The sequence below is a fragment of the Lepisosteus platostomus genome, chromosome 6 (assembly GCF_059453375.1).
Source record: "Lepisosteus platostomus isolate fLepPlt1 chromosome 6, fLepPlt1.hap1, whole genome shotgun sequence".
NCBI classification, from domain to species: domain Eukaryota; kingdom Metazoa; phylum Chordata; class Actinopteri; order Semionotiformes; family Lepisosteidae; genus Lepisosteus; species Lepisosteus platostomus.
Genome location: NC_142616.1, coordinates 36,825,109 through 36,853,011, shown reverse-complemented (window position 1 = coordinate 36,853,011; position 27,903 = coordinate 36,825,109). Strand labels below are relative to the sequence as shown.

General features: G+C 37.8%; 2 protein-coding genes across 8 annotated transcripts in view; one reads left to right on the top strand and one right to left on the bottom strand.

Annotated features, from left to right (window-relative positions):
• Positions 1-20,329, top strand: part of slka (STE20-like kinase a) — a 42,672-nt gene extending 22,343 nt beyond the window's left edge. Inside the window, exons 5-20 of one of the 6 annotated variants that reach the window (XM_088635709.1) lie at positions 1,294-1,366; positions 1,544-1,738; positions 2,004-2,085; positions 4,142-4,273; positions 4,497-5,573; positions 5,693-5,823; positions 6,276-6,399; positions 6,676-6,855; positions 10,683-10,775; positions 14,398-14,527; positions 14,981-15,105; positions 15,286-15,474; positions 16,144-16,269; positions 16,845-16,958; positions 17,532-17,592; positions 17,707-20,329. In XM_088635709.1, coding sequence (XP_088491835.1) covers positions 1,294-1,366; positions 1,544-1,738; positions 2,004-2,085; positions 4,142-4,273; positions 4,497-5,573; positions 5,693-5,823; positions 6,276-6,399; positions 6,676-6,855; positions 10,683-10,775; positions 14,398-14,527; positions 14,981-15,105; positions 15,286-15,474; positions 16,144-16,269; positions 16,845-16,958; positions 17,532-17,592; positions 17,707-17,714 — 2,840 coding nt within the window. In that variant the 3' untranslated portion in view covers positions 17,715-20,329. Of the gene's footprint in view, positions 1-1,293; positions 1,367-1,543; positions 1,739-2,003; positions 2,086-2,587; positions 2,850-4,141; positions 4,274-4,496; positions 5,574-5,692; positions 5,824-6,275; positions 6,400-6,675; positions 6,856-10,682; positions 10,776-11,369; positions 11,442-14,397; positions 14,528-14,980; positions 15,106-15,285; positions 15,475-16,143; positions 16,270-16,844; positions 16,959-17,531 lie in introns of those variants that run through there. The other 5 variants (XM_088635712.1, XM_088635708.1, XM_088635707.1 and 2 more) reach the window with 5 other exon arrangements.
• Positions 20,330-20,559: 230 nt separating this feature from the next.
• Positions 20,560-27,903, bottom strand: part of col17a1b (collagen, type XVII, alpha 1b) — a 46,583-nt gene continuing 39,239 nt past the window's right edge. The window contains exons 51-57 of one of the 2 annotated variants that reach the window (XM_088635705.1): positions 26,002-26,148; positions 25,143-25,283; positions 23,943-24,107; positions 23,148-23,315; positions 22,475-22,555; positions 21,698-21,769; positions 20,560-21,607 (exon numbers count right to left, since the gene is read on the bottom strand). In XM_088635705.1, the coding sequence (XP_088491831.1) occupies positions 21,561-21,607; positions 21,698-21,769; positions 22,475-22,555; positions 23,148-23,315; positions 23,943-24,107; positions 25,143-25,283; positions 26,002-26,148 (821 nt within the window). In that variant the 3' untranslated portion in view covers positions 20,560-21,560. The remainder of the gene's footprint in view (positions 21,608-21,697; positions 21,770-22,474; positions 22,556-23,147; positions 23,316-23,942; positions 24,108-25,142; positions 25,284-26,001; positions 26,149-27,903) is intronic. The other variant, XM_088635706.1, reaches the window with a different exon arrangement.

Here is a 27,903-nt window from a genome sequence, read left to right as displayed (position 1 = left end):
GTAGCAAAGCAGCCCCAAACTGCAGTGCTCCTACTATTATGCTTGACGTTGGCAGGTAATTGGCCCTGGGTCGAGTCAGCATGCTCTTATGCATTTTTCATCTGTACACTATCGATGTCCCAGTAGACTGATGGAGCTCTAAATGTTAAGAAATGGTGTTGTAACTCTCTCCAGACTGAGAATCAACTACTCATTTCTGGGATCCTTTGAAATCTTTACACAAAGTGTTTCCACTAATCTGTATAGTGAATACCAAACTCCCAAAGTTTCTGACCCTTTTTTGTAAGATGGGGCTGCCCAACCTTAGTCCTTGTTGAATTCAGTCTGGTTATTTAACCCTATTTTTTTCTTTCACACAGTCTGATTCTTCCACCCATCCATTTTCTAACCACTTTATCCAATACAGGGTCACAGGGGAGCTAAAACCTATCCGAGCAAGCAATGGGTACAAGGCAGGATACACCCTGGATGGGACGCCAGTCCATCACAGGGCAGACACTCAGACACAAACATGCACAGCCGTACAACAGAGCCAGTTTTCCCTGGACGCGTCAGCACAGCTAATCATTGCACCACCATGCCACGAACTCAGCATCTTAATTATTTTTTTCTAAGTCGTACACCATTGCAGAAAACAATACATGAAAAAAAAACATTTTCCTTAAGCAGAAAGAAACTAATTTCCATAATTACATTGGGAGTTTTCAGACTTTTCTCAGCACTGTATGTCCACTTCTTCCCTAGACTTCACCTTTTAGGTGACTGTGCTTTCTATTTTTCTAATTAAAATTGAGCAGAAAGAGTTGAAATCCTAATGTTAAGTGATTGTTTTGAAACTTTTTAAGCTTGTCTGGGGTTTGTGATTTTTTTTTATACCACCGGTTTGGACCAGGAAATAATTTTTGTTAATTGGCAGCTAACATCAATTATGTCGTTGCATTGCAGCGATGCTTGCAAATATCAAGACATTCTAATCTTTAATGTTGTTTTTTTTTATTCTCCAAAAAATTAGTTTTGTTTTCTGTTTCTATGCACATGATTATAGACTTCTCTTGAGATTTAAATAAATCTATTCACTATTTCATGAACGGCATTTACCATTTAACCAGGATCCTAAGCTTAGAATGTCATTCTTTCTGTATCACAGAAGTATCATGGTACACAAAACAATTGGAATAATTGTGGCTGTGCCCTAGATTACTCGCAAAGTTCTTCCCTTTAAAAGCTTGTGGTGTTTGTTTTCTGCTCTTTAGCCAAACTTGGCTCTTAAACAAGAATGATTGTGCTTTTCAGCTGACTTTGGCGTGTCTGCTAAGAACACAAAAACACTACAGAGAAGAGATTCTTTTATAGGGACACCATACTGGTAAGCTACATTTTTATTTTACATGATAGTTTTAAAGCTGTGCATTGAAACCTTAAAAGTTTTGTTAAGCCTGAAGTAAAACTTAGTTGTTTAAAAAAGGCAGTTGTTTTTCAGTGCTGTATATAAGCATGTGCAGTTGTTTATGACCTACTGTGTATATAATGTCTTTATTCACAGGATGGCTCCAGAAGTGGTAATGTGTGAGACTTCCAAAGACAGGCCCTATGATTACAAAGCTGACATCTGGTCTCTGGGAGTCACTTTAATTGAAATGGCACAGATAGAGCCTCCTAACCACGAGTTGAATCCAATGAGAGTTTTGCTGAAAATAGCCAAAGCAGACCCTCCCACATTGATGCAGCCATCACGATGGTGAGTGTTTCATTATAAATAAAGCTCATCTTCTTCTCTAAGTTAACTATTTGGTGTACACTGCTGTTGGTGTCAAAAATACTGCCAGGCTTCTCCGTCTGGATCCTATAGACTCAAGTGTCTGAAGGTTTTCATTGCACCTGAGCTCTTCATTACTTAATAGAGCCTTTCTTGAACTTATATTGTGATTAATATGGACATTATATTATTATCGGTGAACCCAGGAATTTCTTAGCCGTTTGAAATGATCTCTGTGGTCTTGCAGGTCTCCAGAGTTTAGCGATTTTCTTAGGAAAGCGCTGGATAAGAATGTGGATAACAGATGGAGTACCTCCCAGCTCTTGCAGGTAAACATCAGACGTTTCACGTCCCTGTGTTTCATTTCATATGTAGCCTTTGGTATAACTTGTATTTCAAACATGCCAATTGCCCCTTAAGAAAATAAAAAGTCTCTTCTTTGCACAAAAATGCTCCAAGCATTAAAAACTTTCAATTTCCTGCCTTCTAAAATTAAGGTTGGTACTAGCTTCTCCTTTGCTGGAGCTTACTTTTTTTTGGTTAGGTAAAAATCTTGTAAGTGCAGTACATGCAGTGTTTTGCTTCTCACTCCGAGTAAACCATGTTCTGCCCCCTGGTGTTCAGTGTATAAGATAAAGCCATAGATGGGTAAAAAATAAAATAGGAAAGCAGATGTTCCTGTTGGCCACCTGCTATAAAGGTACTGTGGCTGTTTACAGCAGATGCCTCTCCAATGTGTCTGTTGTCTAAGGTCAGGGAATGTCCGTGCTTATCTACCTACGTCAGATGTAAGGACCCCTTATGCTCAGGGGTTTATATAGTCCTTGCGAAGTATACCTCCGCTTTAGTTCATTACAGACGCTGCAGGGAGACGCAGACTTCTGCACATTGCTATAAGCTCAGCTGCTTATAAGCAATAAAGTTTGGTGCTTTGTAAAACAATTTTATAGCTCTGTGCAGAAAGATCCATTTATACATGGGCTGGAAAATAAAGCAGAAAAACTTACCTACAATGAAGATTTTGATATCCAAGAAATTTCATCTTCTTAGTCCTGCCATAGCTTTTGTACATCGTGTTGCGAAACACAAAAAGGTTAGTATTTGTTCTACATTTGTTTTATTTAAAACAAAATATAGCCTAGTTTTGCTGCTAAGCACAGCCATTAATACAATAAATTAATTGATAAGTTTAAGGGAAGCAAAGCAAGAAGTAAAGGTTTTAATTTAGAGTTGCCAAGCTCTCCTGATCTTATATCAACAATGTGTTGTACAGTACTAGGATATTTTGTCTTTATTTACCTTGGGAATGTGTATGAACCGTCTCTGACAGGATGTGTACTGCTGATGTTATTGTTTTTGTTTTGTTGACTCCCTGTAACTATGTACATTGCTAGTGTGTGATTGAAAATACAAATTATTTTTTCCCTTGAAGGAAATCTTATAAGTTTAAGGACATCTGTGTAAACCATGAAATTAGTATAATTTTTTTTAATGGTTAAACAGCAGCTGCAGACATAGACCAACAATGACTCTTCAGCTTTTTTTTAGGAAGGGTGGAAGGGTGTACAGTAATTTTAAAGGGTATCATTTGCTTCCCAGATTTTCTTGTTGAGATTTTGTTTATTGCTGATTCAACACATAACACATTATCCATTCACTTTTCAATGTGGAGCTTCAGAGAACATTTTGATGTCATTTTCAGATCTGCTTCCATTTTCTTGAAAAAAACTGTGATAGACATTTAATTTACAACCTGAATATTTAAAATAAATCTGTGCCTATTTGGTTAAGTGAAAAACTTGAATTGCATTTTTGTAATTCACTTGTATTTCCCATGTATAAGGTAGACGAACGAAGGGAGAAAGACAGACAGGCAGCATCTGCCATGTACAGTATAATAAGTATCTGCAGGGCAGCTGGGGTTACCCAGGATTACTTGTAACAGTATGTTGATTGTGTATTGTGAGCTGCTTATTAGCCCATTGACAAATTTAGAAGGCATGATCTGTGCTAATGTCCATGTTAGATAAGAGCTTGGAGGAGTGGATTAATATCTCATCCTTACATAAAAGCAGTTATGTCAGTTGCATTATGAAAACGCCTTAAACTGAGTCATGGAAACGGGACTATAAGGAACAGGAAAAATTCCCAAGCCTAGAGAAGACATGGAGGAAGAATAGCATCCTGTAAAAGGTGTGGAAGCCCATTAGAATGTAAGTATAGTAGGTGAGAGGGCTATATACAGAAGTATTAGTATGAAAACTTAACAGGTGATCGACATTTGGCTTCAAAGAATTGCTGGATATCTGGAAATGTTTAGTATTCTAGCCTACTTTTACGATCTTCCTCATGTGTAGCTAACATTCTTTAAATTTCATTTGACAGCATCCATTTGTGGTGAATGTGGCTGATAACCGGCCTCTTCGAGAGTTGATTGCAGAGGCCAAGGCAGAGGTCACTGAGGAGATAGAGGAGGGTAAAGAGGAGGAGGAAGAGGAAGAAACGGAGCCAGCACAGGTAAGTCTGTCAGCCCCATCAGTAAACCTCCACACAATCAGATGCAGAGAGGACTTTGTAATTTACAGGGAAACAATTGATGAATGAATAGGTCTGGTACCTGTAAAGCATGACCGAAACCCCTTTGAGGAAAATTTTAAGATCGTTTTGCACATAGTTTATAGAATGTATAATGGAAACCATCTTCATGATTATAAAACCATTCACTTTTAATTTTAAACAGCACGTGTCTGGCCACAAGAGAGCCCCTTCAGACGCCAGCATTGCAAGTTCTGAAGATGAGAAGCTCTCGCAGTCTGCTTCCATTCTGGAGTCCGTTTCTGAGAAGACTGAGAACATAGAAGACCGGGCCAGTGACAAGCTCTCGGATGAGGGCATAGGCACTAGCGAAGCCGACAAAACGGAGATTGAGAAACTTAACGAGAACAATATTTCTGACACCAGCAATGAGGACATAGGCAGTGGGGAGGAGCTTCTCGTGGACCAAGAGGAAGCACCGACAGAAAAGAAGGAGGAATATCTTGCGGAGACACCAAGCGCATCAAAGGAAGATGACACTAAGATCGAGGAGACCAAAGAATTGCAAGATGAAAAAGAAAAGGAATCTGATATGGACAAATCAGCACTAGAGATCAGCACAAAGGAGGAAGGAGAGCCTGCAGAAAGCACAGGTGAAGATGTTCCAAAGGAGCCTGCAGTTAAAGAAGTCCCCTCACCAGGGCCAGATAAGGAGGCAGCTGTTTTGGTGGAAGATGGTGAAAAGGAGGAGCAGAGTAAAGCCTTGGAGGCGAAGACAGGAGAACAGGGTGAGCCAGAAAAGGTATTGCAGGAGGAGGCAGCTGAAAGGGGACCAGATCCAGTGGAGAGCTCCACTGAAACTGTCCCGGAAGAGCACGGGTCCATAGAGGAGGCTTCTCAAGAGGCTTCTCAAGATAAAGCACAAGCTGCAGATGGGGATATCCAGCCAGCTGCTGAAGAAGACCAAACCATCATTGTTACAGTGACTGAAGCTGAGAAATCCATGGAGGAAACAAAGCCTCCTGTACCTCATGCTGTCAGAAGTGATGATGAAAAGGAAGAGGAGGCAGGGAGGAAACCAGAGGATTCAATCCCTCTCAGAGCTTCTGAAAAAGGAGAGAAGGACAAAGATGTACCAGTGCGGCCTGACATTGAGAAGATTAAAGAAAAGGATTCCGATTCTGGCAGCAGTTCTGCGGCTGAAAACAACAGCATTGACCTGAATTTGTCCATATCCAGCTTCCTTACCAAAAACAAGGATTCTGGATCGGTCTCCATCCAGGTGAGTTGAAGAGACGAGGAATTATATTTTTCAGTTTGCAGCTGAGCTTGTTTTTAACATTTTCTTAACCAAGAAGATTTAACATAAAGGGAGACAAATTTCATATGCTTTCTCCAAAGGAAACAAGGCGACAGAAGAAAACCTTGAAGAAAACCCGAAAATTCATGGTTGATGGCGTGGAAGTCAGTGTCACCACCTCAAAGATAGTCACTGACAATGACACAAAGAATGAAGAAATGAGATTTTTAAGGTATGGAGCTGTAGAGGGGATGTTGTTTTTCACAGGTTATAAAGCCCTGCAGTTATCTTGTTTAGGTTCTATAGATATCATTCTTTTTTCTTTATTTTTTTTATAAAGCCAGATCCCAGGTAAGGGTATAAAATTCTTAATTTTCAACAATGAAAATTCATTTTAATTCTGTACAATGAAGTGAAAATTAAATGGTCATCTATTTGAACAACAATAGAAATCCAAGTGGGCTGTATCTCAGACTTAAGAAAACAACTGTTTCTAATGTAGTTCAAGCAGGTGTCAGCATGCATAGGCTGCAAAGGAACAAGTGAACAAGCTTGTTTTTAATGTAGTTCAGCAGTTATGTACAGCAGTGCTGTTGGGTTTTACTACAATGTGTATGTAAGCCTTTCTATTAAATAGTCACAATACATGACTTGGTACCACTCTGCACTGATTTCCTTTCCTAGACGCCAGGAACTGCGTGAGCTGAGATTATTGCAGAAGGAGGAACAAAGGGCCCAGCAGCAGCTGAGCAACAAACTACAGCAGCAGAGAGAGCAGATATTCTGCCGGTTTGAAAAGGAGATGACGGTGAGTCAGCCGTGACCCATTCACGGCCTTTCAAAAGTCAGCACTTACTGGGTGGGTAAGTGAAAGTCAATACTGTTACATCAGAAATGAGTGGCCTTTCCCATGTGATCTGGGTCATCTTCCTGCCACCCCACGAGCAATATTTTTAAAAAAAGATCCCTGCTAACAATGTCAAAGAGTACATTCTGCGTAGCTTACTTTCATACTTGTAAAGCTCAATCTTGTCCCATTTTGACTGTTCCAATTGTAGACATAATAGTTCTGATTTGTTGACAGGGGAAAAAACGTCAGTATGACCAAGAGATTGAAAACCTGGAGAAGCAGCAGAAACAGACGATCGAGCGCCTGGAGCAAGATCATACCAACCGCCTGCGGGACGAGGCAAAGCGTATCAAGGCAGAACAAGAGAAGGACCTGTCGAAATTTCAGAACATGCTGAAAAACCGCAAGAAGGAGGTAGGAAAATTCAGGCTCCCCTAGTAACCATCAGCTACGCCTATGTGTACAATGGTCTGTAGCATCCCAAACTTGTTGCCATATTGATAAGCTCTGTATGGTGTCCAGTCAGGCAGTGCTGAGTGGTTTGCTGTCTGGTGCTGGTGGTCTAACTTGGACATGGATCAGAAACGCATCTGCTTATGCTTTTCTTTCTGGTCTAACAATCTTGTTCTTTTGTTGGTAGAATTGTTTATAAAACTTTTGTGCCGTTATTGCTAAGGAGGAGCACTAATATACCAAACAATGCCCATAGATTTGAACATTTGGCTTGCAGATATGGATCTTGAACTGCATATGTTTTTATTATTTCCGTTGCTGTGACATTTGCTTCAAATATTTGTATCGTTAACCTAGAAGCGAAGCTCAGACACGTTCATTATTTCCATTTATAAGCCCGCATAGAACTGCAGCTCAGTTTAGCTCATTTTAAATATGTAATATATTTTCTCATATTTAAAGTTTAGAAAGCCCCCCCCCCCCCGAAATTTGCAGGACACTTGCAAATCAGGATTATATATTAATGACTATTAATGAATCTTGCATAAATGTAAACTGTTTTCTTTAAAAACACCAATTTGTGCTCACAGGTACTGGTGTTGTCACATTTTTCTCGCTTTTCTGATAACTCTTCCATATCTTAATTCTGAGAAGGGTGTGCTGAAGGTGGAACTTGGTGGTGCTTGATCTTAACATCTTTTGCTTCTCACTATGGATTTGATGTCAGTGTATTTCTGGATGCATTCAGATTCATGTAGATCAGTGGTCATATTTGCTATTGTGACGTCTGTTACAAAGTGTCTTGTCACACTTATTGAACATACCTTTTTTTTTTCCACTTTTTTCCAATCTATTAAAATATAGTATTTAACAAAATTAATTTGAAACAACTTCAACATCAATTGCTTCAAATCTGCCATAGCAATCATTTATATACTGAATTATTTTAATATAGTTCTTATTGCAATGGCACATTGAAGCAATGCAAAGAGTGTAGGCCTTTAGCCAGTAAAACCGACCTATTGCCACAATGTTTTTTATTATTATGGCTTTGTAAAATCGTATTCAACCCATCCATGTTGAAAACACTTGAAAGCAGTTTTACTTAAGCCGTTTGATGCAGAAAAAAATATCTAGACCATTTAATTAGAGTTTTGAGGCCAACAGGCATAGCTACAGCATTTCCAGGATCCCTCCTCTAGTGAGGGTTTTGTCATTCTTCTTAGCATGCTGTATCCATTTCACGCTTGACTCCCCTGCTCTGGAATGGCTCATATCTTGCATTCATATGAATATGGCAACACTGATACTATGTTTTTCATTCAGTTGTAGTTGCTGTTTCAAGCATGAAAGGTTTAATATATGAAATTGTGCATGATTTTATTGATTTTCCTTAGAATTTGTATTCATTTGTTTTATTTTACAACATGTTTAAAGTATAGTTTAAATTCCTTATCATATAGTCTGCATAAGGGAGCATGACTTTTACTGAATTGCCAGTCCTTCAGAATTATAAGTATTGTTTTAAAATATTTGTATCTCAGTGTCAGAATGCTTTCATCTTTGGTTAAAACGTATATTTCACATTGCCAACAGGTTTTCTACACCTGATTACATGCAGTAGTAAAATAAATCGGCAGCAGGCAATATCATTTCATGCAATATAAAAATGGCATTGTTTGTCTTATCTAAACATAATTGTTTCAGTAGTTTTTTTTACCCCCCCAAAAAAACCCCAGGAAAACAAGGTTTGTACAACATGATATTTTAATGCATATCTTCTGAAATTAAAAAACATAAAGTATTGAACAATAAACCTAAGGATCTAAACCAATATATTTAACATTTTTCTTTACCAGCTGCAACTTCAGAATACCTAGTTCATGTTTAATTTTGCTGTGCTAAATCATGTTAGCTAAGTAATATAAGTGTGGAAAAGCTATTATTCAGTTATTGGACGGTGATTTGCATCCATCAAAGGAACATATAACATTTTTTATTTTATACATTAAAACCTGTTATGTATTGATACATCTTTCGTTCAGTAAGAAAGCTTATAAATGAAAGTGAGACCATAAATACATTAAAAATATAATCTCATGTCTGAAATTAGGGCTCTGAATAGTATTCAACATGCCGAGAAAATCATTTTCACATGCAGCACATTAACGTTGAGCTAGAGGTTTCCAACTTACATTTTTTTTAGAAAATAAGAAAAATGATATGAGATGAAGGCAGTGACGCATGTCTCCAAAGAAAATTTCTTTGTCTCCTTCCTGGGCCCTTTATTTAAAAATATTTCTTAACTTTTTCTCTACAATTATCAGTTGTTACCTGACAGACAGTGAAAGTAATTTGAGGTGTCATAACACCATTATAAAATAAAGGTGGGTAGCTGCGTCAGCATGCGTAGGCTGCAAAGGAACAAGTAATAGGTTTATTCCATGCTGAAAAAAAGGAGAAAGAGAACACAACTTCAGTGAACACCTGAAGAAGGCTCCACGGCCAAAACGTTGTGTTCTCTTTCTTCTTTTTTTTCAGCATGGAATAAACCTATTACTTTTTCCATTATAAAATAAATACTGCTTGTCTGCCACATATGATAATATTTTGGTAATCGAATTCTAGTCCGTATTTTAAGCCAGGACTGGCAGTTCAGTAAAATATTTTTGTTGTCTGTTATGAACGTCAATAATGAAATGTTAAGTCTTGACTGAGAAAAGCAATTAATCCTGACATTTTATGGTAAAGTAAAATAGAGAATAACTGTTTTTAAGAGAATTAGACAAAGCCTTATTATTGCTATGTATTTTTTCCAATACGTTTAGTCCTTGAAAATTGCTTAAAGTATTTGTTTTCTAATGTACTGGTATTTGTTTTGTTTTTTTTGTACTAATATTTTGTGTGTGTGCAAGTGTGCAGTTTGATTTTGGTGGTGGAATACATTTTGAAGTGCTGGTGTGGTTTTGGTTCAAACATTGACTTGAAGAGCCTTTTACATTAAATAAATGCTGTCTTCACATTGAGTTCATTTTTCTAGCTATCCAAAGGCAATTTGTGTTACTTGATGCACACTGTAATCCCATACTTGCTTTAAATGAGGTTTAAAGTATTTCTCTCTTACCTGCCATTTCATGATCCACAGTGTGATGCACAGTCTGATTTTTGCAGGCTCTTGTAAACCTTATACAGTGTTTCATGCATTAAGGAAGATGATGCATGATTATAGATAATTGTACAGTAAAACTGTTAGAAAATGTGGCTTTGTTCATTGTTTTTTACGTCAGTTTTGATATGGACTTTACATCATAAAGCTTTTAGTAGGTAGCAGTGCAAGCTGAAGTGTGCATCAGATAATACAGATTCATTATATGATTGACCTATCCCATAAGGATGTGGATTTGGGACAAGCTGTGCTGGGGTTCATTTTAACTTATTTTTCCATTTCTCCTTTCTGTCTCATCTGGAAACATCACTATTCTTTATTTCAGCATTGGGTCAATTAAAATCAGTTGCTTTATTTTCCCTGGCAGATCTTTTCGGGAAGTGCTATAAACCTTTAAATGAGCATGTTTTGTTTTTTTTCAAATGTCGAGAAAAGATTTTTAAAATCAGACATTTTAACTTTGCATGCTTTTGTGACACTAACAGAAGAAAACTGGCTTTAAACAAAACGCCCTCTAGCTTTCTGACTCAAAGGCTTGGCTGCCAATTTTCGGAGCGCGTGCTTGTTGTGAAAAGTATTAGAGAGCATTGTTTTCCCCATCGTCTGCATGCTTATACTGTAGGTGAAAAACGAAGTGGAAAATTCTCCCAAACACATGAGAAAAGAGCTCATGAAACGCTTGAAAGAAGACCTAGCACAAATCCAGCAGGAACAGGTAAAATCAGACACCATCTATGAATATCACTGCTTAGGAGTTTGAGTTACTGGTCTCTCCAGCTTTTTTTACAGAGAATCACAAATCTGCACATGAACCTGTTTTATTTTTTTCAATATTTTTCTGAACGGTGGACTTTTGTGAAGCACTTTTACAAAACCAAGTTGAAACCATGTGTGATATGCCTATAAGAATAAAATTGTACAGCCTATACAGGACTATCTTCGCAAGTACCCTCGATAAGGTGTTATTCATTCCCCCCATATCCACTTGCCAGTTTCTAAATACAGCTGCGACACCCGGGTTCTGAACAATGCATGGACAGACGTAAAGGAAGGCCCTTATTTTCAACGTACAAGGAAAAAGCGTTTGGCATCTAACAATGAACCTGACAGAGCTTGGGCTCCATCCATCTTCTTTCTGTGCTCCACTTTCCTCTCTTTTCTGTTAAGGACCATTTTTCAAACTCTTCACCCAGCAGCTCCTTGCAGTGTCCAGTGAGTGTGCCTGTGTGCTGTTGTTGGGGATTTTGCAAGTCTGCTGCTGTTGTGCCTTTTTGCTGACCTGGGAAGTGCAATCTGCTTTAATCCACAGGGTGTCGCCCAGGTTATGATACAGTCTTTTCAGTTGTCCTCATGTACACTCTTCAACGCTCAGATGCAGGATGTAAGTTTCCCTTCCCTCTTCAGCCTTTCTCTTGTTGCTCACATGTGCTGTTGTGGATCCATCACTAAGTTCACATTTGGAGTAAAAAGAAGGAAAATTTTCCTGTTCAGATCTGCAGGTTTGCCAGGAGAAATCCCCCCCTCCCCCCTTTTTTGTTTCCTATTTTCATGCGTGCAGTAAAATGATTACTTTCGAATACAGTGTTTTAACAGACTTGAAATGATCATGTCCGACACTACAGTTTGCAAATCTGTTTGTTTTGTAAAACTCGCAATAAGGACTATAAAAAGTGTACATTTTTTAACCTACTCTGAGTACTTATATAGCAAATTAAATATAAAATATTGTTCTAACACATTGATATATACTGTACATATTTAGTTCTGTTGGCTGTAGTACAATTGCAATATTTCTGTTGCAAGAGGAATATTGAGTTTATTACATGGTTTTTCTCCAAAATTCAAGTGTAGCTTTTTTTTCTACTGTCCCAATTAAAACAACAGCTTTTACTTTTGGTGAAAGAAAGACTTTGACAGCCTCTGTATCATAATGTCTGATAATCAATTTTGATTTAACTTAACATACTGAACTGGAACCAAAATATATTTGTGTTTATCTGGAAAGTAAAGCTAAAAAGTCACAGAGTAACATTTTTCCATTTAAAATGGAATTGTAGGATTGTGCTAGTTTAGATTGCTGTTTAGATCAAATACAGCATTGAGGATATATTTAAAAAATCCCTTAGCATACTGAATATTGTATTAATTACCCTGAAGAAAACATGAAGCCATTACTCCATTGGATCTAGGAAATGACAGCAATTTTCCACTCAAAATTCTGTTTTTCATACTTCTGGAAACTCCTCCTTTATGTGTGTTATCTGTGACCAGGAAAATACTCTAGACATATATTATGCCATAATATTCATATTATAATGGACATAATGCTGGTCTGTGAGTTGGTGTGATAATAGTAATAATATTTTTACAAAACAATGTTTTGTCATTCTACGTAGTGTTTACAAAAAATCCCTTATAACTTTATACAGTACATTAACTTGTTTGCCTGTAACAGTCAATATTTGAAGATTAGTGCTTGGAGTTTGTGAGTACTGTGTTATCTTTACTTTAAATTGCCTGTGTACTCTGGAACCTATGACCTACTGTCCACAAGATTAAAGCCCGGCAGAAGTTAAGCGCTGGTTCAACGGATCTGTTGTATCAGTAAGACCTCTGACTTCAGTGATGTTGTCTTGAGTGGTTTACAGTACATGTTTGAAATTGAAGACCAAATTGAAACAAAGGTGGCACATGTGAGCATCTCTGTGGGTCTGTTTTGGATTGCTGTCACTCTGTTGGTGCATTAGTCTTTTTATTCAAGCTTTTCTCCTGTATGGTACACTTATTAAATGGCTGTTCTTTGTTCATTGGTTTCACTGTTTACCAAAATGAAGTGCAGTTTAAAAAAAAAAGTATCATGAATCAGGGCGCTATAAAATAGCTTTGCATGTAATCACGTTTTCTTTGAACAGCAGCACCTGTTAATTAACAGGACAAGAATGGTAGTGAAAATGAAGATGTTTGACGGAGTATATAATTCTGAGGAATTTTTATTTTTTGAACTGTCAGCTCCTAATCAATTCACGCATTAATCTCTAGAACCTAGTTTGAAGTTGGTCGTTCAGCTTATTGATCTAACCCAGATCAAATCCGTTTTTTTGAAAGAAGTAATGGAATCAGCTTCAATATAATGGCTGGGTTACTGGTTCCAGACTCCACACCCTTCCTATTTTTCATTTTAAATGCACTTCCACTTAGATGCCATTTACATCCTCAGATTTTGTATTGCTGTGTTGAGTCTGAGGGGGTCTGTGGGAGTGACTTTTCATTAAAGTCTTTGAGGATTTCAGTACTTGAACAGGTATGACTGCAAGAGACCTGATTCAATTTAGATATTTTAGCTCGTCAGTGTAAGACAGTCCTTTGAGTTCAGGAAGGTACCTGGTCGCTCTTTTCAGGACTGATTCTGAAGAAGCAATATATTTTTGTTTTGTGGTGATCAGAGTTGTACATAATATTATAAATGAGGTCTGACTAGTGCATTGTGCATAAACTGTATCCTACCCCATAATCCTCAACCTGTGCACAGACTTCTCCAGCCTGTCTGTCAGAGAAATTCATCGTTTTATATTCTGCGAGCTTCACAGTAGGACCGATGGGAGAAGTGGCACGTCGCTCTCTGACGTCATGGCAAACTTACATTACAAGTGCCCGTTTGATCCCAATAACTGCTGTTGATTATGAAAACCAAGGATACCATAGCTGTCTGAAGCCCACTCAACTCTGGTCAGTCTACTAGTGACAAAACCCAGGTTGGAGCCCAAACCATGATTAATCTGCACTCTGAGCAAGAGTCTTTATGGGTTAAGTCAGTTGTTATTTTTACTCTTATTGAAAGTTGTTGATTGATTTTAACACATCATTCAAATGGAGTTTCAGAGCAAAAGGTTTAAATGCTAGGAAAAAATCAGTTAGGAGTCAATCAATTTAATTTAAGCCACCAGATTCACTGTCGATAATAAACCATTGCTTTTGTTTAATTCAGCAGTGGTGGTTACGAAAGGTTAGAAATAGATTTCTTCCTAAAAAGGAACAATGTTCTTGTTTTCCCACAAAGACTGTTTTATGTATTTTACATGTTGAATTCAGTTCTTCTCGATCTACATCCATATAGTGTTTGGTCTTTCGTCTTTATTATTAAATGTGTCAGATGCCTTTAAAAAGCTGGCTCTTCTAGCTAGACTGATATTTTCTCCAGTTTGCAACTGTTGTTTTTTTCCAAGTGCTTGCGTTTAATGTTGCATGGTTCTCTGTTTGCGGCTCTGGCTGTCCCTGTCCATTTGTGATGTGTGGAATGGGAGATTTACAGAGCCCTTTCTGTGCTTGGATTCCTATAGGAGCAGGAGTTCCTGCAGAAGCAGCAGCAGGATCTTGACAGTGCCCTGAAGAAAATTATTCAGCAGCACAAGCATGAGATTGCTACTATTGAGCGGGATTGTTTGAACAGCAAGCAGCAGCTTATGAGAGGCAAGCCTGGCTAATCGGAGAAAAACAAATTTCCTGTGGTTTACGTGTTTCATGTAGTTACTCTAATCTTAATTTAATTGTGAAACTTCACTTTGTTTCAGAAATGTGAGTGGGTAACAGCAGCAGATGAAAAGTTATTGTGATTACAAATGGAAGTTTAAATGGATTTTAAGATGTCATTTAAAGGCAATAGAAAACAAATGATTTTCCTTAATAAAATATTGCTAAAATTTACACAAAGTTGTCACAAATAGGCAGTTCAACTTTATTACATGCTGAGTCTTTTTTTCTCTTGAGGTACATTTAAATTGATCACAAATTTGAATAAAAAAGTTGTGATACATTATTGGTATCCCGTAGTTAAAACACTGCAAAAATACTAGAATTTAAAGGCGTTACGCAGCTCGGGATACCATTTTAGCACTGAACTGTGTTTACTGTCCTATACTGTAGCTCGGGAAGCTGCTATCTGGGAGCTGGAGGAACGACACCTGCAAGAGAAACACCAGCTTCTGAAGCAACAGCTAAAAGACCAGTATTTCATGCAGAGACACCAACTCCTGAAGAGACACGAGAAAGTAAGAAATTGAGACTGCACCCACAAACTGGGTTCTGCTCAAAAAAATATCCTTTGTAGCGTGTTGCAGGTTTTTTTTCCATGAAGTATGTTCGCATTTTTCTTCCTAGGAAGTGACAGTTTCATTTGACACAACTCCTGCAGGTGCAGTGCGATTAAAGCAACATCTGTGTGTTTTCAGGAAATGGAGCAGATGCAGAGATATAATCAGAGACTGATTGAAGATCTGAAGACAAGACAGGCACAGGAAAGAGGCAGGCTGCCCAAAATTCAGCGTAGTGAAGCCAAGACCCGAATGGCCATGTTCAAAAAAAGCCTTAGGATCACGTCGTCTGGAACTCCAGAGCAAGACAGGGAGAAGGTCAAGCAGGTAAAGTGATTTGAGGAAGTACAGCCCTTTTTCTTTCTGTATTAGGAAGTGCATAGTGTCAGCGGGATTAATTTATGCAAGTTTCTATACGTGTATAGACAACAGAACTGCCCACTTGAAACTTCCCTGCCCTCTCCCCCTCATATCCCTTTGAGCTGCTCTTGGCTTGCCTCACATGGAGTTTCTGACTACTTTCTTCATGCCAAAGCTTCAGTTTTGCAGCTTTGAGCCAAAGAATGTCTATAAACCAGATCCAGAACAACTTGCTGCATTACATTGGGAGGATTTAAGTTTGAGTCTCCTGAAAACATGGTGTGGTATTACCAGAAATTCAAAATGGCTTCCTCTCGGGACTTTTAGCACATCAAGTTCGTTTGGTTAATTTTTGCTAAAGTTTCTTAGTACTGACTGAACTAGAAACAACCCCCCCATGTAAATCTGACTTGTGTTAAATGGGATTAAAGTCTTTAGTCTTCTAGTAACAAGCCTCAAGCCTAACCTGTCTCTACACTGAAGAATAATACAAAAAGTCAAAGCGAATCTCTCCTTTGACTTTTTCATCACAGGTCTAAACACAAACTACCTTTTCTGTTGCGGATGCCTAAAGTCTCAAGGTAAAAAGAAATCCATCTGCTTATTTTATGTTGTCTTTTTGTTTTATATGAACAGTTCGCTGTTCAGGAGGAGAAAAGGCAGAAAAACGAGAGACTTCATCAGCACCAGAAGCATGAGAACCAAATGAGGGATCTCCAGCTGCAGTGTGATGCCAACATTCGGGAACTGCAACAGCTTCAGGTAGGGTGCATACCTGTGTATCCGCTTAACAGATGTGGCAAAGTCATTCATGAAGGGACATTTTTAGAGTTCAGAATCCTCAAAACTGTACCGATTTAAAATTTATACTGCTGTACAGCAAACAGCCACTAGCTAGCAGTCTCGCTATGCTGTAGCAATTCATGTTGGCAGCAGGGGGATTCTGTTAGACCTAGGCTAGTGGTATAAGACTTACAAGTGCAAAATCATATTGGTGCACAGTTGAGGTTTAGTTACTTTTCCCTTCTCCAAAAATGAGTTATTAGTGAATCTGAGGTGAATAAACAGCCATTTAATTGCCAATACTGTATGTTGTACTAAGATTCTAATAGTTAAGTAGTATATTTACCAGGACAGTTATCATCCAATACCCATACTTTGGATACATGTGTAACAGAGCTCTGCAGAGTAAAGAATACAATTAATGCTTTATAAACCTGATTTTGGGGACTTGCCCTGAAATTATTCTCAAAAACGCTTTGTGAATGGTGTGAGAATAGTGGCTTTGATGGCCTTCTCTCCAGCTTGTACTAATGGGCTACCTTTGGTTGTATCAGAATGAGAAGTGCCACCTCCTGATTGAGCACGAAACCCAAAAGCTGAAGGAGCTCGATGAGGAGCACAGTCAAGAGCTGAAGGACTGGAGAGAGAAACTGCGTCCCAGGAAGAAGGTAAACCACCTTTTTTAAAGCGCTTTCACATTGATGTTTCTGTTATTTGCACTAAAAGTAGCTGCAGCTTTATTGAAGTGCTTTACAAGATTTGTGTTAAAATTCATATTATAATATCTGATATTCAGTAGTAGGCATTCCAATGATTAGTCTTTGAAATATATTTCACATTGAGTTGTAAGTTTTTTTTTGATAGTTATGAATTGAATAACATTTCATGATTGTAATCTTAATTTGTGTTTAAAATGTGATTTATTTGGCTATTCCTTTTCTTTTAACGAGATACAAATTTAGAATTATTAGAAAAACAATTCCATGTGCTATTTACTTAGAATTTTAAACTGTTTTTAAGTAAATCAGTCCTCAATGTATACACTAAGTGGTATATATGGGTGGGCGTTTCAGACCTTTTGTTCAACAAAATCAGTTTGATACGTCATTTTAATATGTATTCCTATAAGTATATTTTTGTGCATGCGTTATGTAGTTTAGTAAGGTCAATTTTTACAATTAAAACGTGTAAATAGCTCTTCACAACTGACCGTCCTTTTCTGGTGTGGTGAATCCCAACAGGCCCTAGAAGAAGAGTTTTCTCGAAAGCTGCAGGAACAAGAGGTGTTTTTCAAAATGAGTGGTGAGTCAGAATGCCTTAACCCTTCGGCACAGAGTCGAATTTCCAAGTTCTACCCTATACCAAGCGTCCATTCCACAGGATTCTAATCCACGTCATGTTCTGAACCACACACAGACTCCTGAACACAAACTGGAAGGTGCTGGTTGCATCATGGAAACTTTTCTGCCTTTCATCTTCTCCAGTGATGACAATCAGCATAAATATCTGAACACTTGAAGTCATTATCTTGTCCTCTTTTTTGCTGGAATAAGAAAAGGCTACAAACTGCAGTCTGTTTTCCACAACATGTCGACAGTGAAGTATAAAATGGCTGCAGTTTGGTTTTAAAATGGTCTTTTACCATGTGGAATATATTTAAAATAAATCCAAGTGAAATGGGTTATGAAGGGTTTTTTTTCTATGGGTTTTGAGGCAGCAATTGAAAAAAGTTTGAAATGCAGCAGCGTATTGGCACTATTTGAACTTTAAGTATTTAACTTAATCCTTCCAAAACAGCTCAGGCAGTTTACTGTTTTGATCATTGTGATTAATTTACAACAAATTAGATTTCTTTGGTTCCTCATAAAAAATCAGTGCCTAAAATAATTTGTTCCCTTGAGCTGGCTTTTTATACAAGATTATTTAAAAAATATATATTTGCTGCTTATATTTCCCTGATGTTATTTGCACTAAAAGTAGCTGGGAAATTGTATAAACGGTTATATACAGCCTAAAAATACATATATAATAGATCAGGTGGTGCTTGAATTAGTTCTGTACTGTCGCAGGCCTAATACTTGTAATTACATTTAAGAAAGAATGTACTTTTGGTAAGGTATAAAGTGCACATTTCTAAGATGAATCTTGAAATTTATTTTATATACTTTGTTTCTCATGTGTTCATTTGGTAATGATACATTAAATTCTATCAAAAGATATTGAATGAGAAACAAAGCAGTACTGGTTTATACTGTTTGCCTGTTTGAATATTATTCAAAATGACTGTTCTGTTTCACCGTATAGATGCATGTCTTTGTTTAATTTTTAAAACACTTGTTTCTTTGTATATACTACTGTGGCAGTTTTCTTTCACACTGGTGAAGGTGAACCTTTTTTTTTCCCATGGACATGTAGAAAACAAAAAGCCTTTTACTTATAATTTAAAACAAAATAACTGTTTGAATTAGAAGTTCAAACTTGCTGTTACTTTGCTGTAATGCACAAGATGAGAACCTTTTATTTATGGCACAAATTAAGGTGAGGAGACAAACTAGTTTATTTTAGAGATATGGCACACAACCCAAGGGGAATTTCTTTCTAATGTGAAGAATGTCATCTTTTAGTCATATCATGCTAGTGTTCAGTGTCTGCTATGAATATGCAGTATGAAACAGTTTTGTACAAGAAAGTCAAGCTTGTGGCCTGCTCTAATAAGGACTTGCTTCCCCAGAGTTCATTGGTTCCTTTTCTGAAATTTTGCTTCTCAATTCAATTTTTAAAAAAAGAAATACTTAAGGAAACCTTTTGCAGGAAAATAAAATACCAAATGTGATTAAACTTTGGAGGGGCACTGCATGTTTTATTTTGTATCTATTTAAATATAAATGACTTTACAATTTTGCAGTTTAAGATGTTACTAGCTTTTAGCCTTAACTTTACAAGACTGAACATATATAGACAACACTGTATCAAGTGTAAAGTGATATGCTATCATTTATGCTTCTGTCCTTCCACATTTGTTATTTTGGTCTTTATTTTGACAATTTTGATTTTGTAAACATTTATGGAGACTATCTTCCCTTTATCACTTGATAACTCATCATCATTGAAAACCATGTGGTCTGATCTTAAATCTGAAGTTAAATTGTTTCTTGATGATTATGTTACTAGATTTTTAAAATGGCGGTGTTCAACTGCCTTAAGTTGCTTGTGCTGTTTGTCCCTCTCAATACGGTGATATCACAAGATGTATCTTGTTCAATGAATAGATAAAACATTTTACTAGTTCTTTTCATGAAGCTTTATTGGATGGGCTATGGTTATTTCATTTTGCAGATTAAGAAATGCATTCTTCATGCCCTAATAGTCCTTTAAAATAATTACTGGACTCGGGCAAGACACAAAAGAGGTTTGCATGGCTTTGTCAATTTGATCCATAGGATCGGTGTACTTAAAATGTCCTAATAATCTGTTCCATTTAAAATGTTTTTTTCCCCCGTATTTAGGGTAAACCTTTAATAACTTTTTCGGACCTCGAAAAGAAAGGCAATGAATTTAAATTTGACACATTATTCCTTAAATCTAAAATCCTTGCTGCTGGATTTTCCCGTGAACTGTGGGTAATATATCAATAGTGCATGTAAAGCATTTAAAATGTAGCTTGAAATACCTTGTTAAATTACTTGAATTTAACATGTATTACTAAACGTCCCGTTTGAGTCTGGTTTGTGAACGCAGCCACCTACAAACAGCTAGATGGACCATCTAAATCTGCTTGCCCTGAGCTATGATGGTGTCTGCTGTTACTAGATCATGGTGATGAGCTTATGGGTGTTGTGCCTCCAGGCTGTCAAATGTTCTGTTGAAAAGTGATTTTCTTATGTTCCAGTCTGTAAACATTACAATGATGTATAATCTGAATGTCTCAAATTCAATGATTTTACTATGTAGATCTTTTGCATTTTAAAGGTCAGGTGATTTATAGAAGAAATATGCTTCTGTAGATTGACATTTTGCTGTAAATAAAATGTTTACTGTATATTTTAATATTGCATTTTTTATATAACTGCACCACGTGATTATATATGCTATTCTTTTCTCATTAAATAGTATATTTGTTCATTTCAAAAGAAGTTTTGAAAGAATGTGAATAATCCCTCCACCACCAACCCACACACCCTTAATTACAAAGTTTTGTAAGAATTTAATAAATGAGTATAAAAAGACTTCCTTGATCTTTTACTCAAGAATAAACTAGAATAAACCATATATTAAACAAAAAGGTTTATTCAAAATTTCATATTAAAATACATTTCCATTATTTCTTGCATACATGAGTTTTATGAAATTTGTGTAACATGGCAGTGTCAGTACAAAGAGTAAAACTGACCAAGACTTTTTTAAACCTTTTTAAAACCTAAAATGAGGATTTAGGTTTGAAACATTTTAGAAACCAGTTTATATATTGTGGCAAATAGAACAAGTTAACAATTTGGCATTTACATTAAAAACAATCATCATAAAATAAAATAAAACAAGTGCAGAACTTTTGAGAAAAACACATTGCTTATGCTCAAATCTAAAAAAGTATTGGAATGTAAGAAGAATATAGGTTCTACCCTAGTTATCTAGGGAAGGGAAGATTTTACAAATAAAAAGTTAACAACAAACCTCTCAAATTAAACTGAAAGTTATTGACTTCAGCGGGCAGGTAAACTGACCGTTTTCACAAAGTACAAAATTAGTCACAAAAACCAAAATATTTTGTTCTGGAAACATTTAAATCATTAAGGCACGATCGCCAAATACTGCTTGGATCTAAAGAGTGTGGTAAAACAACTTGTAAAAATAATGACACTTAACCAAATTCATGTTATACATTTTTTGTTTTAAGTACGTTAAGTATAGACCTGTAAGGAAATGGTGGAGGAAATGGTGTTGTTATTAAGGACAGTTACATGTGGTACTAGTTTTTACCTTCTAGGCGTATACAATTACTAAGAATGAAATATTAAGACAAGAACAAGTTGAATATTAAAAAATGGTTTGTTTTAAAAAAAAAGTAACACTTGAATACTATAAAATCTCCCCAAAACTGCATTTAAAATATTAAATGGAAAAACTTGCATTGCATGTACAGTAAGTATGATCCCGCTGAAAAGCAAGTAAGATTGTTGCTCTCTGTTATTCCCAGTTCCCCAAGAGTTAGTTTTCAAGTACTGCTAAATTTCTTTAGATAAATTAAAAGAAAGTGAATTTTGCAGTTTTCCTTAAACACCTACGCTTCTCTTTCTCCGACTGACGACAAGTCGCTCTCCTACAAAAAAAAGAAAAATGCAGTGGTGAGCTTGACGTCTTCCAGAATGTTCTTTGTCTCATGTTCAAACTGTTTTCAGCACTGTCCTACCTTTTTCACCCTTTTCTCCCTTGGGGCCTGGAGCAGCTGGGATTCCTGGCAGTCCCTGTGGGCCTATTTCACCTGCAACAGGAGATTATCAAAATTACCAGCAGTTGAAATAGATCTATGATGTTAAGGAAGGAGAAGTTGTGTTTCTGAAAAATGAGACTCGGAGCACAATTAAGTAGATCCAATTGTCTTCCAAGGAATTGTTTTCATGCCAGAAAACAGATATACTGTAAATTTACACTATCATCTTTAAAAAATGTTCAGCAGTCTAGTATGGGCATAAGTTAATATTATAATATTAAACAGTACTCTCCAGTGATGGTTACACTATCCCTGATCTTGTCGGCATTATTCTGAGTGGTTCTCAGTTCTCAAACTGATTGGAGAACGACTTAGAGGGATGCCAGTGCCTACAGCATGCTAGCCTGCATCAAAATGCCTTAAAACTAGGTTAGTACCGAAACTGATGGTTGCTTGATGAAGCGTCACTTGGCTTATATCTGAAGTAGTTACATACTGGCAGATGATGGAGACACATTTTAACCAAACACTGCACGATTAGCAGTGTTAATTAGCATGTTCTCCAATACATACACTACTGTAGCTAACAATTTTAACCAGGACTATGTTAAGAAGAAAGTATCTGTAATGTTACTTTGTAGATTTAAAGCCAGTTCACATGCAAATTATCACTGAAATCTCTTCAGGTATCTATTTGTATATGTTTATATCAGTTTCATTTTATGTGTACTAAATACAAAGGGGAATGTACAGTACCTCGGTCTCCTTTTGGTCCAATGTAGCCTCTCTCTCCTTTCTGACCTGGCCTACCCGGAGGGCCTGGAATAGTTCCATATTCTGCAATGAAGTTGAAAAAAAATATATTTACTGTATGTCAAGGCCTTTAATGAAAAGGTACTCTTACAGTTTCCAATACAGTCCTTTTAATTAAACTGACTTCACAAAACCCCCATTAAAATAATCCTATTCAACACACACACACACACACACACACACATCATGGTATTGTTTTAATGGTTTATATTTTAACACCAAGAATCAATTAGAATGAGAATATAGAGTGGGCTAGGGTTTCTTAGCTTTAATCATGATTACTAAAATAATTTAAAAGTTATTAACCAGTGAAAGAGAGGGGAAAAATGCCTTTCTGTTATAATATTGAATTCCTCCAGTAAAATAAAAAATGAGCAGTGGAGAAATCCACTGTATAGCTCTAATCTATCATCCACTATAAATGACATGCATTCTCAATCTCTCTGACTTCCTAAAAACATTTTTGTCAAACTTACATTGACATTTGGACCGTCTGCTTTCAAGTTAAACAGCATTACAGGTTTCAAGTACAGGATAAATAGAAAACAAAATGTAAACAGCGAAAATTAATAGCATGTCACAATTCCTCGCAATGAAGTTTCTCCAGCAGTCCCACCTCTGAAGAAGCTCATCAGGTCCGCGGTGACGTTGCCATAAGCTCCAATGACCCGGCTGTATCCTGGGGGCCCAGGCGGACCGGGAGGACCAGGAGGCCCTGGATAACTCACACGCTCAATCACGTGCTCACTCGTGGTGTGGGAGATGTCCTTCAGCAGGCCCTGGGCTGAAAGAGGACTTGCAGTTAAGCTGTAGTTCTTACCAGCACCCACCTCATGCTGTAACAACAACTGAGAAATCGCTAACATTACTCGATTCTATGATGTAGCTCAAAATGAACAGATACCTGACAGCTTTAAAGTACAAAGTGCCTGTTTTTTATTTTTTAAATGGAGGATGTAATTCCAAAGAACGACCCGAGTCAACAGTGTGCCATTTAATGCAGCTATCGCCGATTACAAACAAGATGGCCACTCAGTTCCCGCGAGGAATGCAAAACCCGAGGACACAAATGAAAGGGAAGTACCGTCTTTAGGTTCAGGGTTGAAAGAGTTTTCTCCTCAAAGGTATTGGAGGAAAGCTCTAATAAACAGTACGAGAGCCGCCTCTGTTCAGTCTCGTTTGAGGAGTTAAAATCCTAAACATTAATTCCCTTCACTTTGTGCTTTTGTCTTATATTTTCATTGCAGATAATAAAAAGCTATGCCTAGTTTAGCAAACCTAACAAAATGAGTTATTGTCCATTAGAAATCTCACAAAAGTCTATATTACGCTGTCTATAAGTCTATACTGTGATTTAGATTTGCTGGAATTTACCATATTAAGATATGTTAGTCTTGGTAAGAATACTCACACTTTATGTAATCAGACACTTTCACTGCCATAGTGGAGTAGTCTAGCGTTCCAGACCACTGGCTGTCCACACCCACACTGTAGCCGGGGTCACCACGCTCTCCTTTGAATCCACGTGGCCCAGGGGGTCCTGGGGGTCCCGAGATGTAACTCCGCACACTGTCACCTGTCCACAACACGTCTGTTAAGACTCTGCCTGCAACTCAATCCCATGTCCTATACTGTACTATTTTATATATAATTCATGCAATCCATATATAATGGGGCCAGCAGGGGGCGCTCACCCTGTGGTCCATGTGGGTCCTAATGCCCCCAGTATAGTGACGGGGACACTATACTGTAAACAAGCACCGTCCTTCGGATGAGACGTAAAACCAAGGTCCTGACTCTCTGTGGTCATTAAAAATCCCAGGGCGTTTCTCAAAAAGAGTAGGGGTGTAACCCCGGCATCCTGGCCAAATTTCCCATTGGCCCTTACCAATCATGGCCTCCTAATAATCCCTATCTATGAACTGGCTTCATTACTCTGCTCTCCTCCCCACTGATAGCTGGTGTGTGGTGAGTGTTCTGGCGCACTATGGCTGCCGTCGCATCATCCAGGTGGATGCTGCACATTGATGGTGGTGGAGGGGAGTCCCCATTACCTGTAAAGCGCTTTGAGTGGGGTGTCCAGAAAAGCGCTATATAAGTGTAAGCAATTATTATTATTATTATAATGTTGAATTAAAAATATTGAATGAACCTTGGTTCTACAGAATTTGATCAGTACACTCCAAGGTCCATATTTTACCTTTCTCACCCATTGTTATAGAGAGAATCCTTTTTTTTTTCTTTTAGGAGGGTCACAGAGCTGTATTTGAAAGAGGCGTTACAGATTCATCCAAGTACTTTTTTTCCAACCTTCACCAACTGGATTTCTGCTCTTCCAATCGTCTGTTATACAGTGAATGTATGGTTGTTATGTGCTCACTTACAACTGCACTGTGCATCACTGTGCACAACTTCGATTCTAATTCTAACCCTACCCCTCGACCTTAAAAGTTAAGCACAACGTTCATCTTCTCGCCAGAATACTGTTGGTGTGGACAGAGTGTTGAGCTCCAGTACATCAACACCTCTATGAGAGCTGGAAGTGCTGCTGCCCCCTGCTGTTGGGTACAGTGTATTGTAAGGAATAGAGAAGTGGAACGTCTGCACTCACTGGTGAGGTACTCGATGAGCTCTGTGCGGAAGCGGTCTCGTTGCGTGTTCTCAGCATACGACACCAATCCTCCAGACACTCCTGGAGGTCCCTGAGGGCCAGGCGGACCAGGAGGACCAGGGGGGCCACTGAACCCAACATCTGCCGAAAGAGGCGTAGGTCAGCAGCAGTATGCGACAGCGACACCAGGAGGTCAGAGTGTGAAGCAACCACTTTCATGGCTATATATGAATGCGGTGTATCTATTTATTTAACTATACAGGGAATATCAAACTGCAGTATCTGATTGGTTAACAGCCTTATGCATTCTTTGAGATATTTATCTTTATGCTTCTGTTACAAAAACTGACACAAATCATTACATAGCATCTTTTTCAAAGTACTTTCCTGTGGCATTTAATAACATATTCTGCAGTCATGTAATTCCACAACGTAGCATTCATAACAGCTTTGATGACATTGGACAATTTTGCAATGGATAAGAAGCAGACTTGTCACAGGGTTATATTTTCATTTTTAAGTTTTTGTGTAAATTACAGTAATCATGACAGAAGCCAGCTATCCATGATGTAGCGCTAGATGTGGTTTAAGGGTGGTCGCAGTGTTACTCAGTTTCATATGGAAGTGTTTTATTAGTAGTGTTTATTCAAGGGGTTATGATGCTACCACCACACAAAACACAACAAAAACACGAGTACAAACAAAGCAGGAGACCTCCAAAGAAGAGAGAAAAACAGGAAATCAAAAGCTAGTCAGGACATTTTCCAACAGTGTTGTACTTCACTCAGAATAACCCCCATCATTCCAATAAGCTTGCTTCTCTGTCCAATATAACAAAGTAGTGTTAAGCCAGGCTTACTGTGCAGGTAGGTTCTGATGTCTTCCAGCCTGTAGCCTGAGCCACTAAAAGTGGCTGGTCCTGGGGGACCAACTGGCCCCTGGGGGCCCTGTCTTCCAGGAGGTCCAGGGGGCCCTGGTGACCCAACAATCCCACGAAACTCGGAGTCTTCAGAAGAAGAATGCAAGAGAGAGAACACACTTTCGGTGTAAATACCACCATGCAAGAGTTCTGGTATTTACACAGCACCTCTGTGCACTGTGCCTAGGGTATCATTACATTGTTTTCTATCAGAAATTGACCTGAACGTCCACACTTGAAGGGCATGTCCTTAGCATTAAGAGATTATAAATGAGCTCTAAAGTGTTTTTAATTACCCTGATTTAAGACAAGTGAAACATGCTTAGCCTCAGTGCTTAGTCCTTATTTTCCCTGTAGACAAGACTTCATAGTCAAATTAGAAAATGTACTGTATGTTTGGCCTCAGAGAAAACCGAATTTGGTTTTAGGATGAAATGTAATCTGGAAACATCTTAGGGCAGCTGAACACACTGGTATTTCTCCTTCTTAAGTTTTGCCTCCCTGGAATGATTTTTATTTAGCAAAACCTTGAAATTAAAGAATTTCCTTCAAAGCTTGAGCTGCCATTCTGATAACCACTCGTTAACTGTGGGATGGTCGCCAAAACAGAGCGTCCCATCTTCAGCCGGGTTTGGGAGAGCGGTTTTTACAACCAGGATGCACATGAGATGAAGCCAGCAGGAAACTGAAGGTGTAGGGAAGCCGCAAGAAGGGAGAGCTGTGTGTGCGTCTTGCCCGTATTATAGGAGGGTTGGGGAGGATCAGGATTCAAGGGCAAATACGACTTAACTTCTGAGCAGAAATTGTACCGAGCATTAGAGTTGTGCAAACATGTGAAAAGGAAGGTAATGCCTGATTTTATGTGAGATTTTGTGGACTGTTGTGCTAAGAGAATACAAATACATTTTTCTTCAGGGTTTACTGTCCTTGAATGTGCCCAATTAGGGAATTGGGAAGATGGATATTTTTTGCACATCTCTAATACAATATTTATCAGCTGCTACAAAAGACTATGGATGAGGTGCGTACAAAAAGGTGCTTAAGATGGATTTAAGATTTAAAGTTGTAGGAAGCTTAGCAAATGACAGGACGGACGTGCCATAGCAGTGAAATTGTTAAGACATGATGAAGCCATGTTTAGTTAGACAACATAAAAGAGAAGGAAAAACAAGCTTGGGCTGTTTTTCTGGAACAAGAAAGAACAGACTGACAAACCAAGGCTTTAATTTCCATTGTAGTATTTTTGACAACATTGGTTTCAAGAATTCTAGATGAACCTTGAACCTTCCTCCTTGATTCAGCATCAAGTACAATAACGTTTCAAAGAGCTAAAAATGCAAGTATAACATAGCTACATAACTTGACATTAATCATCACAACTTTATTTTAACCTGGGTAGTGATGAATAACAACAGTTACGCTTAGATTAAACCTGTTACAGGTGTCCTCAGGATCTTTCAAAATGGCTTCTCATTACTATAGACAATACCAGCAACCATAAAAGAATGGAAATGAAGAAGAATCAAGTCCCATGTTAATTCTTCAATGTCACCAGTATACATTTAATTTGCCACTGTATCATAAAATCTGGTATGTTCCAAAATGCTCAAGCAATATCACATTTTAAAGTTTTGTGTTGGTATCAGAATAGCCTGTGTGAAGGAGAACCATGACGACAAATTTTGTTTCATCTTGTTTGGAAGATCCAGACCATCTTACATAACTCCAGAATGCAAATCTTAACAGGTTAAATCAGACCTGGTACCACATTGAAGCTGGCCAGTGAAAGCAAGATTTTATCATTTTTTCCTGTGGTTTTCATTATCTTTTATCTTCATTACT